Here is a 14,217-nt window from a genome sequence, read left to right on the forward strand (position 1 = left end):
ATGGTGTCAGTCAAGTCCTTGAAGTAGGGCCTAGCTGACCCGCTCACCTCCCATTCCCTGTCCATCCCTGTGCTTCTCCACAGGGCCCCGGGCCCCAGCCGTTCTCCAGCCTCGCCACCCCTGGCTCGGGTCAGGCCTTCCTTGGCTCTTCACTAAAGAGCTAGAAGCTGCTGTTTGGAAATATTCCAAACCCAGGGAAAACAGAGAAGAACATGATGAAGGTTATATGACCGCCCCCAGCTTTCTCAAGTCTTAATATATTTGCTTCAAAATTTTTTTTAAGAAATAAAAGTTTAAAAGATGATTTGCTTGAAACTCTCACATTCCCCTTCCCCCTTTCTGCCCACCTAGCTATCCTCACTAGGCACTTAGCTCTTCCAGGCATGTTTTTAGACTTTTACTACTTACATATGTGGCCATAAACAACAGGTAGTGATGTTTTATTTGTGTGTTTTTTTTTTTTCAGTACGCAGGCCTCTCACTGTTGTGGCTTCTTCCATTGTGGACGGGCCTCTCACTGTTGTGGCCTCTCCCATTGTGGAGCACAGACTCCGGACATGCAGGCCCAGCGGCCATGGCTCATGGGCCCAGCCGCTCCGCGGCATGTGGGATCTTCCCAGACCGGGGCATGAACCCGTGTCCCCTGCATCAGCAGGCGGACTCTCAACCACTGCGCCACCAGGGAAGCCCTTCTCTGTGTTTTTTTAACAGGTCTACTGAGATATAATTTATGTGCCATAAAATGCACCATTTTAACTGTTTCAATGATCTTTAGTAAATTTACTGAGCTGTGCAGTTGTTACCACAGTCCAATTTTGGTTTTTGTTTTAAACAGCTTTATTGAGCTACAATTCACATCCCATACAATTCAGCCATTTAAGGTGTAAAGCTCAGTGTTTCTCATGTATTCACAGAGCAGTGTCAGTCCAGAACACTGTCATCGCTTCCAAAAGAAATTCCATCCCCGCTAGCAGTCAATCCCCGCCTCCTACCCCGTCCAGCCCCCAGCAACCACAGATTTATTTCTGTCTTTATGGATTGGCCTATTCTGGACATTTCTTATAAAAGGAATCATACAATATGTGGTCTTTTGTGACTGCTCCATCCCTATAATCAACAGACTTTTATGGAAGAACTACTGCATACCAGACACTGGTGTGGGGCTATGTATGGAACTTAACAGCACACACGGACAGTTTAGATCTCGATTTGTGCAACTTCTAGTTTATTGCTATTTTTGTAAAGCCATTACAAAAGAGTGACTATATATAAAAGATACATGAATATCAGTGTGGGTGTGTTGCTGACATGCACCTGGGGTGTTCTGAGGCAGCCCTGGAGGAGGAGGAGGAAGGTGGATTCTGAACCCAAGTCTAGTCCTGAGGGAGGACCGCTCAGCCCCAGAACAAGCTTGGGGCCGGGCGCTCAGGCAGTGTTACTTTCTCTTTTGCTCCCAAGACAAGTGCAGCTGGAAGGACAGGTGAATGAGCACCTACAGGGACACCTGGACAAGGTTTACCACTTCAAACAGAATCTGGCCTGCACCAAGGAGAGAATGGCCTATATGTCCTACGAGAGAGCCAAGGAGATATGGGTGAGAACCTCACAGGGGGACCTTGTGAGGAGCGGCCAGTGAGAAGGCCGTGGGGACGAGAGAAGCAGAAGATGAGTGAATCCGCTCTGACACCCTTGAACCGAGGGAAGAGGCAGATCCTCAAGCTGTGCCCCACAGCATCCCGTGTTCCCGTTCCTGCTGCCCTTTCCCCGGTTCTGGCTCCGGCCTAGCTGCTCTGGGAGCTCGCACACTGAGGCTCCAGTACCCCCGGGTGGCAGGGGATTGGAGTGACAGCGGATCGGGGTGACAGCGTCACTCTCTTCCTCCTGCAGGAGGTTCTGGACACGTTCAAGAGCCGTGTAGCCAAGCTGGAGGCTCTGCAGCAGGTGACCCAACTGGAGGTGACAGAGAGCGTGCGTAGCCGGCCCCAGGGCTTCCTGTGCCGCCGGGCAAGCCTGCTGCTCCCGCTGGCCGCCGTCCTCCGGGTCCTGGTCTCCAGGACTGGGCGTGCGCCTGCCCAGTGCCTCTGCTGAACTCACGCCTGTGCACAGGCACCGCGCTCCTGCTCGTCGGGCTGGGCGCCCTGGCCTGGCAGAGGCAGCATGCCATTCCCGCCGCAGACTGGCAGGCCTGGGTCCCCTCCAGATGGAGACTGTGTTCCGGGGATTCCAAGCCTCTACCAGAGGGGACTTAAAGGGCCTGGCTTCACTAGCTCCTCCTGCCTCCCCAGACAGCTGCTTCTTGGCTCTCCCTTTCTTGTTCCATCACCAGCAGCCCAATGAGAGGTACATGGACGCCCGCCCACCTCGAGCTCACCTTTCTTGCGATCCTTCTATCCCGTCTGTACACATGAGGCTTAGAAAAGATGAGCAACTCCAAAGTACGGTGCTGTGCCCCGCTTTCCCCCACGTGCTCTGTCACGACCCAGTGACCCAGCGCTCAGAGGCTCGGGTGCCCCAAAACTGCAGTGGCAGCCTCTATGACTCGGTTGCTTTCGGCAAAGAGAAACTACATTTATTTCACAGGGGTGGAGAAAAGGGGCAGGGGCGGGGTGGCCAAAGCCCCGGTTACGTTTTCCAGTGGGAGACAGACGACTCAGGCAGGTGACACCGAAGAGACAGATGAGGCCTCTGTTTTGGAAACGCTGGAGAGTTCAGAGCTATCACCCACCTTCTTCCCAAAAAGCTGCAAGATGCAGTTTCGAAACTGGCAGGACAGAAAGTGTTATTGAGCAGAGCAGGCAGGGCCAGAGTGCTAGGCTAAATGTAATGCTGGGGCACCCTGAGCAAAGCGCTCATTCAGAGTCACCTTGATGGCTTACACACTCACAGTCTACGAGGAGAATGGAGGAAGCCTCCAGTTACTCCTTGCACATGGGGATGGTCTATTCCTGAGTGTTCGATTATCTAAGTCATCTCATTTAGCAGTTGACGGTGACTATTGTGGGCCCGGTTGTGTTCCCCCAGAGACATGTTCAAGCCCTGACCCCTGGAGCCTGTGGCTGTGACCTTCTTTGGAAATAGAGTCTCTGCAGATGTGATTAAGATGTATATTATCCTGAGGTCAGGCTGGAGTAGGGTGGGCACTGATCCAATGCCTGGTGTCCTCATGAAAACAAGGGAATTTGGAATCAGAGACAGAGGGAAGGTAAAGGCAGAGATTGGGGAGACTCGTCTACAAGCCAAGGAACACCAAAGGTTACGGGTACCTGTCAGGACCTAGGAGAGGGGCCTGGAACAGACTCTCCCTCAGAAACAACCAACACTGCCCACACCTTGAGCTCAGATTTCTTGCCACCAGAACGATCATCTCTTCAGCCAAGAGAGTCTTCTGGCATCAGGAGGGCTCTGCTCTTTACCGCTCCACCCCTAAAGGCATGTGGGCTGTATTCACTTCTCAGATTGTATCTCCTGTCGTCACTGAGTTAAGAACAATGCCTTGAGAATACAAAGCAGAGGCATTTGCTCTATATTTCAGGCCTCTTCTCAACTACATCCAGCTACTCCAACATCAAAACTCTTTAAAAAAAACATAATTGCTGAAATCAATAACATTGGGCTGGACAGCAGAATTGACTCAGCTGAAGAGCTGGCAGATGAAGCTGAGGAATTCAGCTCTGCAGCTGAGTCAGTTCTGCTGTCCAGCCCCATTCTTACATTATTGATTTCAGCAATTATGGGTTTTTTTAAGAGTTTTGATGTTGGAGTAGCTGGATGTAGTCGAGAAGAGGCCCGAAATATACAGCAAATGCCTCTGGTTTGTATTCTCAAAGCATTGTTCTTAACTCAGTGATGATAGGAGATATAATCTACATACTGGGCGCCCACTCTGTACTAGACTGTGTCCTCGGGGCATCAGCATCAAACCAAAAAGAGCAAAATTCCATGTCTTTGTGGAGCTCAATTCCAGAAAATTCTCTCTGAATGAAACAGGAAGGGATAACAGTGTGGAAAGGGTGAAAGCAAAATTCGGAAGTCTGGAGAGGCTGGAAGTGCAAACGACCGTAGAGGAGGGGCAGTTCCAGAAAGAGAGAATGGAAAGGCTCAAGTAAAGACAATGCTTGGCAAGATGGCCTAGGATTCCACAACCAAAAGCCAGACCTAAAAAGAGACCCACGTGAAAGACAGGAAAGAGTGGTCAGCTGTAGAGCTATGCTCTGGGTGTTGAGGTGCCAACAGTGGAGTCCCGGGGACTCCTTTGGGGTGCCGGTCCTACTTGATACTTAAATGTTACCATGGTGAGATGGCACGCCCCTGAGGGAGTGGTATTTCTGACCCACAGGCCTTGCTGGTCATCATCAAGTCACATCACAGCTGCACCTTAGTGAAGTGGATATGATGAATTCAAGGACGAATAAGGCAAATTGCACTTGGAAGATGATGAGCATCAATCACCTGTAACCTACTAAGAGGCCTAGGACTTGTGGGCTGCCATCTAGCAGGACCGCAGCATGTCCTGCCTGAACTAACCCATAAAGTCACAACAGCCAAAGATCAGCACAGGCAAGAAGGGCCTCTTTGTGTCCTGGTCACTGTTACGGTTTGAAGATGGAAAGGTTAAGTTCAAGAGAAGAGTTGTGTCTATGAAGTCAAGAAGGGCATGCCTAGGGGACATATAGACACGATCTGGCAATCTTAGGCTGTGTGAGCTCCGGGCTCGCCCAAAGGCCAGCAGAGGGGAAGGGCACACAGCACACAGTGCACTGCAGGAAATGCCCACCCTCAGGCCCAGATCATAAAGGGATCCAGAGGGAGGGCTGGCTGGGGCTGGGTCGCATGCTGAGCCTCCCCTGGTTATTGTCCTGGAGGTCATTGTCAGCCTTCCCACAGACACACTTCCAGGTGGGAGCCATCACTGGGCTCTTCCAGGGTCCATTTCCAGTTTGCTCTGTCAACTGCGTGACTTACCTGCCGGTTCATAAAGACATAGATAATGGGGTTGTAGATAGTGGCACTTTTGGCGAAGTAGGCTGGCAGGGCGGCCACCAGAGGGTGGAAGGCATAGCCAGGGTGGGCAACGGCGAAGCATGCAAAGAATGTGTAGGGCCCCCAGCAGAGGCAGTACGCGAAGATCATCACCATCACCATGTGGGTTACCTCCTTCTCCGCCTTCTGGGTGGACTCGGATTCTTTCTGCTGCTTCGCCACCTGGGGGAGACAGAGAGTCGCCCCGGGGACAGTTAGTGGGAGAACCCCTCAGGGCTCTGTACCCCAGGGGATTCCGTGTTGCTGCTGCTTGGGTAGCTAGTCAGGGAGGGTAATGGGGAGAAGCAGATGGGCCCAGCTGTGCAGTACCCGGGCCACCCGAGTGGGACCAGCCTTGTGGGAGCTCTTACAGGCTTGGAGGTGGCACAGCTGGGCTTGGCTAAGACAGCCCTGAGCTGCGCCCGCCGAGCTCTTGGCTTAGTTTGCTTCCTGTTAGGAGTCTGTGAAGGAGGTAAGGAGGCTGTGTGTAGCCTCACCTGGTCCCTTACCAGAGTGTCCCCTCCCACGGTCAGGTCTGAGGGGCCAGCCAGGAGAAGACACAGGGGTAGCGGCAGACAGCTGAATGGGGGTGAGGGGTGGCTGAGGGCTGGGTGAGGGGAGCGAGAAGGTGGCACAGGTCACACACTGAAGGCAGTGAGGGCAGCAGAGCTTATCTCCAGCCCGTGGCCTCCACTCATAAGCACATGCTGATCCGATTGTGTGCACAAGCAGCTTCATAGAGAAAAGGTGCCACCCCAGAGGCCTCTTATTCCCTGTGCCAGGCAGGAGCCCAACAGGGACAGATGGCACCTTCAGATCAAGCTGATTGTAGGTAAGCTGATTGACAAAGGGACAATGTACGCACGGTGTTCAGGACCCTGATCTCATTCTCCTGCTTCGCTCTGATTTCCCACACCAGGGGATCACCTTCCCGGGGGGAGGGTGGAGTACAGGTCTGGGGGGCAGATGGCATGTGAACGGGACGCGAGCACTCCGGTAGCAGCCTTTTCAAAACACCCCTTGATTGGCAAATTTAGCCTTTGGATCTGGCCAGCCGTGCTCCACTCCATGGCAGAGGCTGGCTTTCCACCCCCCGGGATCAGGAAGAAATGCAGTTGTGTTCCCTTATTTGGTCCCTCCACGAGGAGGCGGGCAGTCCCTTCCTACCCTGTAGGGGCGAGGCCGAGGGAGCCAGGGCTGCACCTGCCACCTCGAAGGCATTGGCAGATTCTGGCAATTCCAGATATCTGGTTTTGGGGCTGGAGAGCAGACTGGGCGGTCCTCTGTGCCAGCCTAGACCTCCCTGGCGTTCACGATCCTGCCTGCAGGGGTGAAGCTGGGAGGGTGTGGGGCTCACCGCTCGGATGGCCAGCCACACTTGCAGGTAGCAGAGCACGATAACGCTGAGCGGGGTGAAGCAGCAGGTGACCATGAGCACGAGCATGTAAGACTGCACCCCAGGGTGAGCGCTGAACACGTCCGGGCCGCACGATGTCTTCAGGCCATGGGGCCAGTACCTGGGGAGAAGGGCCGGCAGCCCGTCCTGAAGTGGGCAGCGACCCGAACCCCTGCCCACCCCAGCACACCACTGACTTGGGTAAGGTTGTTGGGCTTTTTTATTGAGGTGAAATGCACATTACATGAATTAACCTTTTTTTTTTTTTTGCAGTACGCGGGCCTCCCACCGCTACGGCCCCTCCCGTTGCGGAGCACAGGATCCGGACGCACAGGCCCAGCAGCCACGGCTCATGGACCCAGCCGCTCCGCGGCATGCGGGATCCTCCCGGACCGGGGCACGAACCCGCATCCCCTGCATCGGCAGGCGGACTCTCAACCACTGCGCCACCAGGGAAGCCTGAATTAACCATTTTTGAAGTGAACAATTCAGAGGCATTTAGTACATTCACAATGGTACAACTGCCACCTCTGTCTAGTTCCAGAACATTCTCATCACCCCCAAAGGAAGCCCTGCAGAAGGATTTTAGTAAATCCTTGTCCATCTCTGGTCACATATTCCCTTCTTTGTTTATTGAGGTAAAATACACATAACATAATTATGAGGTTTGGTACATTCACAGTGTTGTGCATCCATCACCACTATCTGGTTCCACAACATTTTCATAACCCCAATCACATCCCCTTTTTACGAAGGGAAGGCGAGGCACCCTCTTGTCTTAACACCTGTGAACCCCAGAGGATTCAATGAGCACATGTTTCTCGCACTGATGGAAGCTTCCCAAAGAAAGACCACACCCTCTCCAGACACCACAAGGACTTGTTCACGGGCTTGCAGTGGAAGATACAAATGCAACGGCCTTGTCCTGTCCAGCCCCCTCAAACACCTGAGCCGTTTCCTTGGAAATTCGGGACTTCCCCCAAAGGATCCACCGGGAGAGGACACTGGTAACCAACAGCCCAGGTGTACCTACGACCCAAGGAGCCTCGGAAAGGGGGCCCCTCAGCAGGTGCAAGAAAGAGGCCTGGGGCAGAGTGGGCAAGAGGGCTCTGGAATCCAAACGTGCCTGTGGCCTCAGCCGGCAGCGTTTCTCTATGTGTTCTCCAGAGCTGCTCCTGTTTGGGAGAAACATACCCTTTCCAGAGGCTTGGAGACCACAGGACCCGTTTCCACGTTGCAGCAAGGCAGATTCACGCATTCACAGACAGTGCACGCTCCAAGGGGTCTCAGGGAGAGTCAGGTCCATCCTCCCTTTACTCGTGGAGCCACAAAGGCCCAGGGACAGGAAATGATTTGCCCCAAGGTCACAAAGGGAATCACGAGTTTGACCCTCCCTGCTCCGCTCTAAACTAATCGCCTTCCTGGCACCCTGGCATCCTTACCTGCTCCAACCAAAGATGGGTGGAGCTGTCCACACAGCAGCCCAGATCCAGGAGAAGGCAATGCCCGCAATGGCCAACCTGGCATCAAATCTCACGTTGCCAAAGGGCTTGCAGACCACCATCCACCTCTCCCAGGAAATGATGGCCAAGGACCAGAGACCCGTGATCCCTGCGGGGGGAGGAGCAGACAGAGGAGGGCTTTGAGTCAACGCTTTTCAAGATCAAGAGGACACCCCCCAGCTACCTGCAAAACCTAATTCTCCAAAAAGTGTTTTCCGGTCCGGGGAGCAGCGGGTCTCTTGGTCAGTTTCTTTCTCTAACCCCTGCTTTCCCGGCTCCTTCCCCATTGGGCCTGCACCCGCCTCCCCTTGCCTTCTCTGATTTGGCCTCATGGCCCACCTCGCTTCCCATCTCTCTTTTACTCGGCCACCAGCCTTTCTTGTGATGCTGTCAGTGCAACTCCTGACGGCCACGTACACACCTGAGGCCACACTGAGGTACTTCAGTCCCAGCCCAGAGCAAGGAAACAGGACGTGTGCAGTAAGCTGTGCCCTCCTGCTGGTGGGCAGGCCTCCCCTCAGCCCAGGCCTCTCAGCACCGCCCAGCATGCAGCGGTCTGTGGATGGAATCCGGGGCACCATGAACTGGGGTGGGGAAAATGATGTCTTTGTTTCCACTAAGGTCTACTGGACACTTGGCCTTCTTTACTTCCATTACGAGTGTGGTAGCGTTAGCAGTGCCTGTGACTTGGTCACTTTACAGGAGTGGCAGACATTTCCCAATATGACTATATTCATTACTACTTTGACATTTCAGTGGCTGTCTGGCCAGATACAGTTATTTGATACCTTAATAAAGAATGGCGTCACAAATACTTCTAAAAATACTGTTAATACTAATACTTTTCATGAAGGAGTAGGTCACTAGTGTTTAACACTTGGATAACTATACTTCAGTATCATTGGCTTCCTTTGTAATCCTATGGATCTCATTGTGCACATTTGCCAACGTTCTTCTAAGAAGGGGTCCATGGGCTTCCCCAGAGGGCTGAGGGTGCCTGTGGCCCCCAAACTGGTGACCCGAGAGCAGACCTCGAGCAGTTACAAAGGCAAGACAGGCGTAAGCGAGGAGCCACCCAGGGGGTGGCCAGGCACCAGCTACCGAGGTGCATGGAGTGTTGGAACTTGGGATGGACTTTCTCTGCCTAACCTTCCCTGGTAAAGTAACTTGGTGGAGCTGACACCACTAGTAACTCAAGTCACTGACCAGGTCCCCGCTCTCCTGTCCCTCTAATACTAGTGTCTTTCTGTCATTCGTCTCCTCAGAACCTGAATTGGAGATCACTTCAGGTGGCAGCAAGACAAACCCAAGTTAGACGTGGGAGCTAAGGGCCCAGGCACTGTGACCAGGTCGCCCTGGGAAACTTGAAAAATGGGAAGGCAGCTGCAAGCCTTCGCTGCTTTGATGGCCGGGGGCCTGGAGACAGGCTGCACGTGGTGAGTGCTGTGGCCCTTGGGCTCCCTGTCATCTCGGGTGGACGCCAAGCTACAACCCCACAGCCCTTGGTTCTGTCCTGGGGACGTGGTGCAAGGGCCTCTGAGGCGTCCTTGGCCTTGTCAGGCCTGCCGGTGTGCTTCTTCTTCATGGGCCCTTGGCAAGGAAGCCCCGCCACCCTGGCCTTGACTGGCACCCAGTGCAGACCCACACCCTGCTCTGCCTGGCTCAGCCCTTGCTCCCTCGTTCAGCCTCCCCAACGTCAGCCAGCTTCCTCCTGGTCTCCCCATGGGGTCCCCTCCTCCCCACTCCTCAGCCTGCCGTCCTGGGCCTATCGCCGCCCGCTATCTGCTCACCCGCGCTCTGGCCACCCAGCCACCCCAGCTGTCTGCGCCCCTTCCTGTCCCGCTGAGTCGACATCCGGCTCCCTCACCGCCTCCTCCTCCGAGTCACGCTCCTCTGAGGGTACTGGTGATGCCACGTGCTCACTGTCTGGATGGGAGCCCCTCAGGCCTCGGACCCTGTGTGCAGCATCCTAGATGCCTTACAGCATGGAGCCGGGAGCGCAGGTGCTTCTGGCCAAAGTTGACGTGAACAGGGTCACAACCCACGGAGATATTAGCAGTGGGGCTGGTAGGATCTAGTTTCAATATCTCGGAGGCCTCCCCTCCCACACTGTTCTGAGATTATGTGGATCTGTCTGTCCCCGTTCAGAGATGTGCCTCGAACACACCCCAGAGGCACACCTACGGATTTTGCCACATGAGTGTTTCCTTTACGCACGGGAGGCTGTGGCCAGGCCTGTGCCCAGGCCCCGGCTGGCTTACCACACAAGGAGACAGTGTAGCCCTCCATGATGCACAAGGGGTGGCCCAGCACAAAGTAGCCGTACATCTGGTTCACAACGCTGATGGTGCTGGCAATGATCGTCTCTGCCAGGTCAGCGATGGCCAAGTTCACCAGAATCCAGTTCAGAGGGTGGCGCAGCTTCTTGAACTTCATGGTGGCTGCCAGCACGAGCCCATTCGTGAAGATGGACGCGATGACCACAAAGACCATCCAGACGCTGGTGAGGTGGTACACCCATCTGGGAGCGATGTGGTAATTGGGGCCGTCGAAGGGGTCTGGAGGCAGGAGACACAGAGTGCACAGCTACATCTCTGCCGCCCCCCTCACCCCATCAGAATCTCCCCCTCAGCCCTCCTGCCTTCCGCCCACCGCACTCACCTTTGCAACTGGTCTTCCCCTCTAGCTTTGCCCATCTGCAGACAACCTTCCCTCCATTCTGTCTCTCAAGCTCGAGGCCATGGCCTGCTAGATGCCCACACGGGCATCCTTGAACTTAACAAGTCGGATGTGCGCCCCGCCATATGCCACGTCGGCCTCCTGGACTGTGGTTGGCTGGCTTGCTCGTCTCCCCTGAGCCCTTCTGTGCCTGGGCCTCATTCGCCCCTCCCACAGGGAGCTCCCAGAAACCTACCGACAATATCTGCAACCACGCTAGATACCACAGGCTCCCAAGGAACAGGCCTTTGACCACTTAACACCTGTGTGGTGCCAGTTTCTGCACAAAAGGGAGCAGAGGGGAAGCACTGGGGTTGCTGATGGGCCCGAGAACAGCAACCCCCCAAATTGCCAGCAGATCTGACCCAGAAAGTCCAATGGGTTAGTGTGAGAAAAGCATCTGGAACTAGGGGTTGTGTGGAATGCTCCGGCTTGCAGACAAGTGAGAGGGGCTGGGACGGTTTCAAAACAAGGCAGCCTGACCGTACTTCCTGGACAACCCATGAAGTCTGAATCAGGCAGGGACGATGGCCGTGTGTGGCACGGAAGGGACAGGAGCACTCCAAGCGTGGGAAGCAAAAACAGGGGGCTTCCAGCAGTGCAACAAGAGCAGGCGCACCGGCCTGCCCCCTTCTCCTGAAACTTTCAGGTCTAATTTTTTGAAGAAATGAGCACGAGAAGGGTATCACAGTCAACTCCCAGGTAAGGGTCTCCTGAGAATACAGGGTGGGAGGGAATTGGGTATGGGGGCTGGCAGGAAGCAAGATTTCTTCCAGTATACCTTGTTTTCTAGATTTTAATTTGGAGCCTTGTAAATATTTCATTCCATAATTATAAAACAACATTAAATTTTAAAAAGCAATCCCTGAAAAATCAAAAATAAAACAAATGGACCTGACCGCATATGCACTCGGTGGCATGGTCACATAGAGAGGGGCTACTCTGAGAGTCTCAAGAAGACGCTAGTTTGCCCATTCGAGCCTAGTGGCACGTTCCCAAAGGATGAAAACACCTGTCCAAAGGTTAAGCTTTGGGTAATCATGTTGTTGGCGATAGTGTTGGCGTCATCATTCTGAGACCATTTTGAGTGTGTTTGAGATAAAGCAAATGAGCAACGAAATGATATTCTAATTCCAACTCTACCCACAGCCCTTAAGAACACGATTCTTAGTGGGAGAGAAAGGAGACGCAGAGGTCAAACCCAACTGGCTCCACTGGGGAACCAAGTCACTATTTGGAACTGGGCGAAATAGAAGGAGACTCAAGCATCTCTTCTGCCTTTCCCATGCACACCGTATCCCTGGGGAACCCGATAGCACGTGAGAGCCTGTTTCTCTTTAGCAAAGTAGTGAAGCTAATAAATGAAGACAGGGTCAGAAGAATCCCAATGTCACCATTTCGAAATCCCCAGTGGTTTGATGGGTCCTGGCATTGAGTATCAGCAGCTGCCAACACTGTGGAAAAAGGGACACCCTCCTAATGGAGCGGACTTGCCCAAGCACCTGACACATCCGCCTGGCTGCCCGGCAGACCTTCAGCTCGACGGCTAGTTGACGGAAACAGGCGTGGCAGAAGGGTGTGGGGAGCCATCAGCAAAGTCTGAAGTGGGTGAGTCTGGGGACAACACACTCGCTTTCTTCAACAAATAAATTGCAAGGAGGTTGAGGGGGAACCTCTAAAAGTATGACCTTGTGGTTGTGTCTTTAAAGAGTGCTTTCCTCTTACAGGAACCGAAGATTGACAGAGAAAATGATGTGATGTCTTGCATCTGCTTCCAGAAATCGGCAGGAGTGGTTAGTGGAGGGGGTTAGAGATGAAATAAGACAAGTGATGGATACCCGGGGGCCATTATACTCTCCCCTCTACTTTGGTAGACACTTGAACTTCTGAAAAAATTTTACAATAGGGAATCTTGTGCATCGATGAAGCCCCATGGGCCTCCAGGGAGAGCATTGTTGTGTCTACATCCAGGACATTCTGGGGTGCAAACAGTCAGGTCAAGGTGAACTTCACGGTTCTCAACCAATTCGGTTTGGGAACCCTGTTGCCGGTCCTGCTCTGGCTGTCAAGGAGCTGGTGTGGCTTCTGGAAACTGCAGCAAGTGAGACATTCTTAAAGGAACTGAAGGTCTTTGGTTTGAAGAAGGGACCTAGGCAGGGGGGCCAGGGGCGGAGGGTCATTACAGTGTCCTCAGGTCTCTGATGGGCTGGCATGTCCAGGGCAGAACTCAGGCTGCCTCGATGGAGTTTTCGGCTTTCTTTTGGGCTGAAGCCCTCTCTACTGGGACAGCTCGGAGCAGAACAGCTGCCCCGGGAGCTGAGCTAGCCTCTTCCCTAGCATGTACTGCCAGAGGCCATGGGCTCTGGGCATGAACTTGGACAAGATGGACACCACAGTCTCTTCTACCCTTAGGCTCTCGAAGTCACTCACCCTCCTCCGGGCCAACCCAGCCTCTCACTCCTGCTGGTGGTCTCCATTTGGCTTTGGGAGATGCAAAGATGAGTCAGGCCCAGTTCCCTCCCTGGAAGCTCAGGGATGAGTGTAATGAGCGCTCACTAGCAGTCTGGGGCCACACGGGAAGAGTTCATGAACTTTCCTGGGACAGGAATTCTCAAAGGGTCTGGGAAGCCCATGTGGTTTGAAAATGGGTATTCGATATTACGGTGTCCTTTTATATTCAGAGAGGACCCCCCCATTCATGTTATCATAAAGGCTAAGAAGGCCACTCGGGCCTGTGTCCCAGGAGGGCCGTTCTAGCCAGCGTGACCCAGCCTTCGCACCTATTCGCTCACCTCTGGTGGAGTTGCTGTTGGTGTAGGTGAAGACGCTCCCCTGGGTGCTGTCCTCAAAGCTGGTCTGTGGCTAACCACCTGCAAACCTTTGAGGGCCCCACTGCTGGGCCATGGCTCTGGAAAGCCCTGTCCCCGATGCCTGCCAGCCCTGGCGCTGCCCGGCGGTCACGGCGCTTTATACCAGCCTGCGGGATCAGCCCAGTCCTCCTCACCTTAAAAGCTCCCAAACCTTTCACCATCTGATCTCTTAATTGGGCCTGGGACTTAGACCTCCTACTTCCCCACCCGTGGGCCTCCTGGATCCTAAGGTGAGCCCACGAGGGCGGCTCAGAGGGATTTGCTGGGAGCCAGACTCAGAGCCAGGGTGGCTGTGGAGGCTGCTGTGGGCCCTCGCTGCTGTTTCCCTGTCCTCTCTTCCCGTCTACTGTCCAGCGTCTGCTCCCAGGCCGGGCAGGCACAAGTGTCAGGCTTTTCAGCCCGAAGCCCAGACCCACCTTTCCCAGCGGCTGCTCCCCAAGTGACTTCGTGGGGCCGAGGCCTGGAACTGGAGCCTCCCTGTGGTTCAGACCACCTCAGGGGCCCAGATGGATGCAAGTTGTGCCAGTGGGGCTCCTTCCCTGGGAAGGGATGGACAGGCCTGGGGTGGGAGAGACTCCGCCGTGCATCTTGCTTCTCCCTCACCCCACCACCTTGCTCCCCGTGAGCTGCAGCTCGTGCCGTCACCAGGGAGCTCAGCCAGGCCCTCCCAGCAGCCCTCCCGAAGCAGCTGAGGGTGCCCAGAAGCCCTCAG

General features: G+C 54.3%; 2 protein-coding genes across 2 annotated transcripts; one reads left to right on the forward strand and one right to left on the reverse strand.

Annotated features, from left to right (window-relative positions):
• Positions 1-2,249, forward strand: TEX28 (testis expressed 28). Its single transcript, XM_060087939.1, is given in 4 exon segments — positions 1-23; positions 1,459-1,594; positions 1,888-2,055; positions 2,058-2,249. Coding segments are annotated over 4 exon segments (519 nt in total).
• Positions 2,250-2,650: 401 nt separating this feature from the next.
• On the reverse strand, positions 2,651-13,539 carry LOC132482215 (long-wave-sensitive opsin 1-like). Its single transcript, XM_060087357.1, is given in 6 exon segments — positions 2,651-2,761; positions 4,963-5,202; positions 6,377-6,536; positions 7,858-8,026; positions 10,179-10,475; positions 13,428-13,539. Coding segments are annotated over 6 exon segments (1,089 nt in total).
• Positions 13,540-14,217: the final 678 nt, after the last annotated feature.

The sequence above is a fragment of the Mesoplodon densirostris genome, chromosome X (assembly GCF_025265405.1).
Source record: "Mesoplodon densirostris isolate mMesDen1 chromosome X, mMesDen1 primary haplotype, whole genome shotgun sequence".
Lineage (NCBI taxonomy): Eukaryota > Metazoa > Chordata > Mammalia > Artiodactyla > Ziphiidae > Mesoplodon > Mesoplodon densirostris.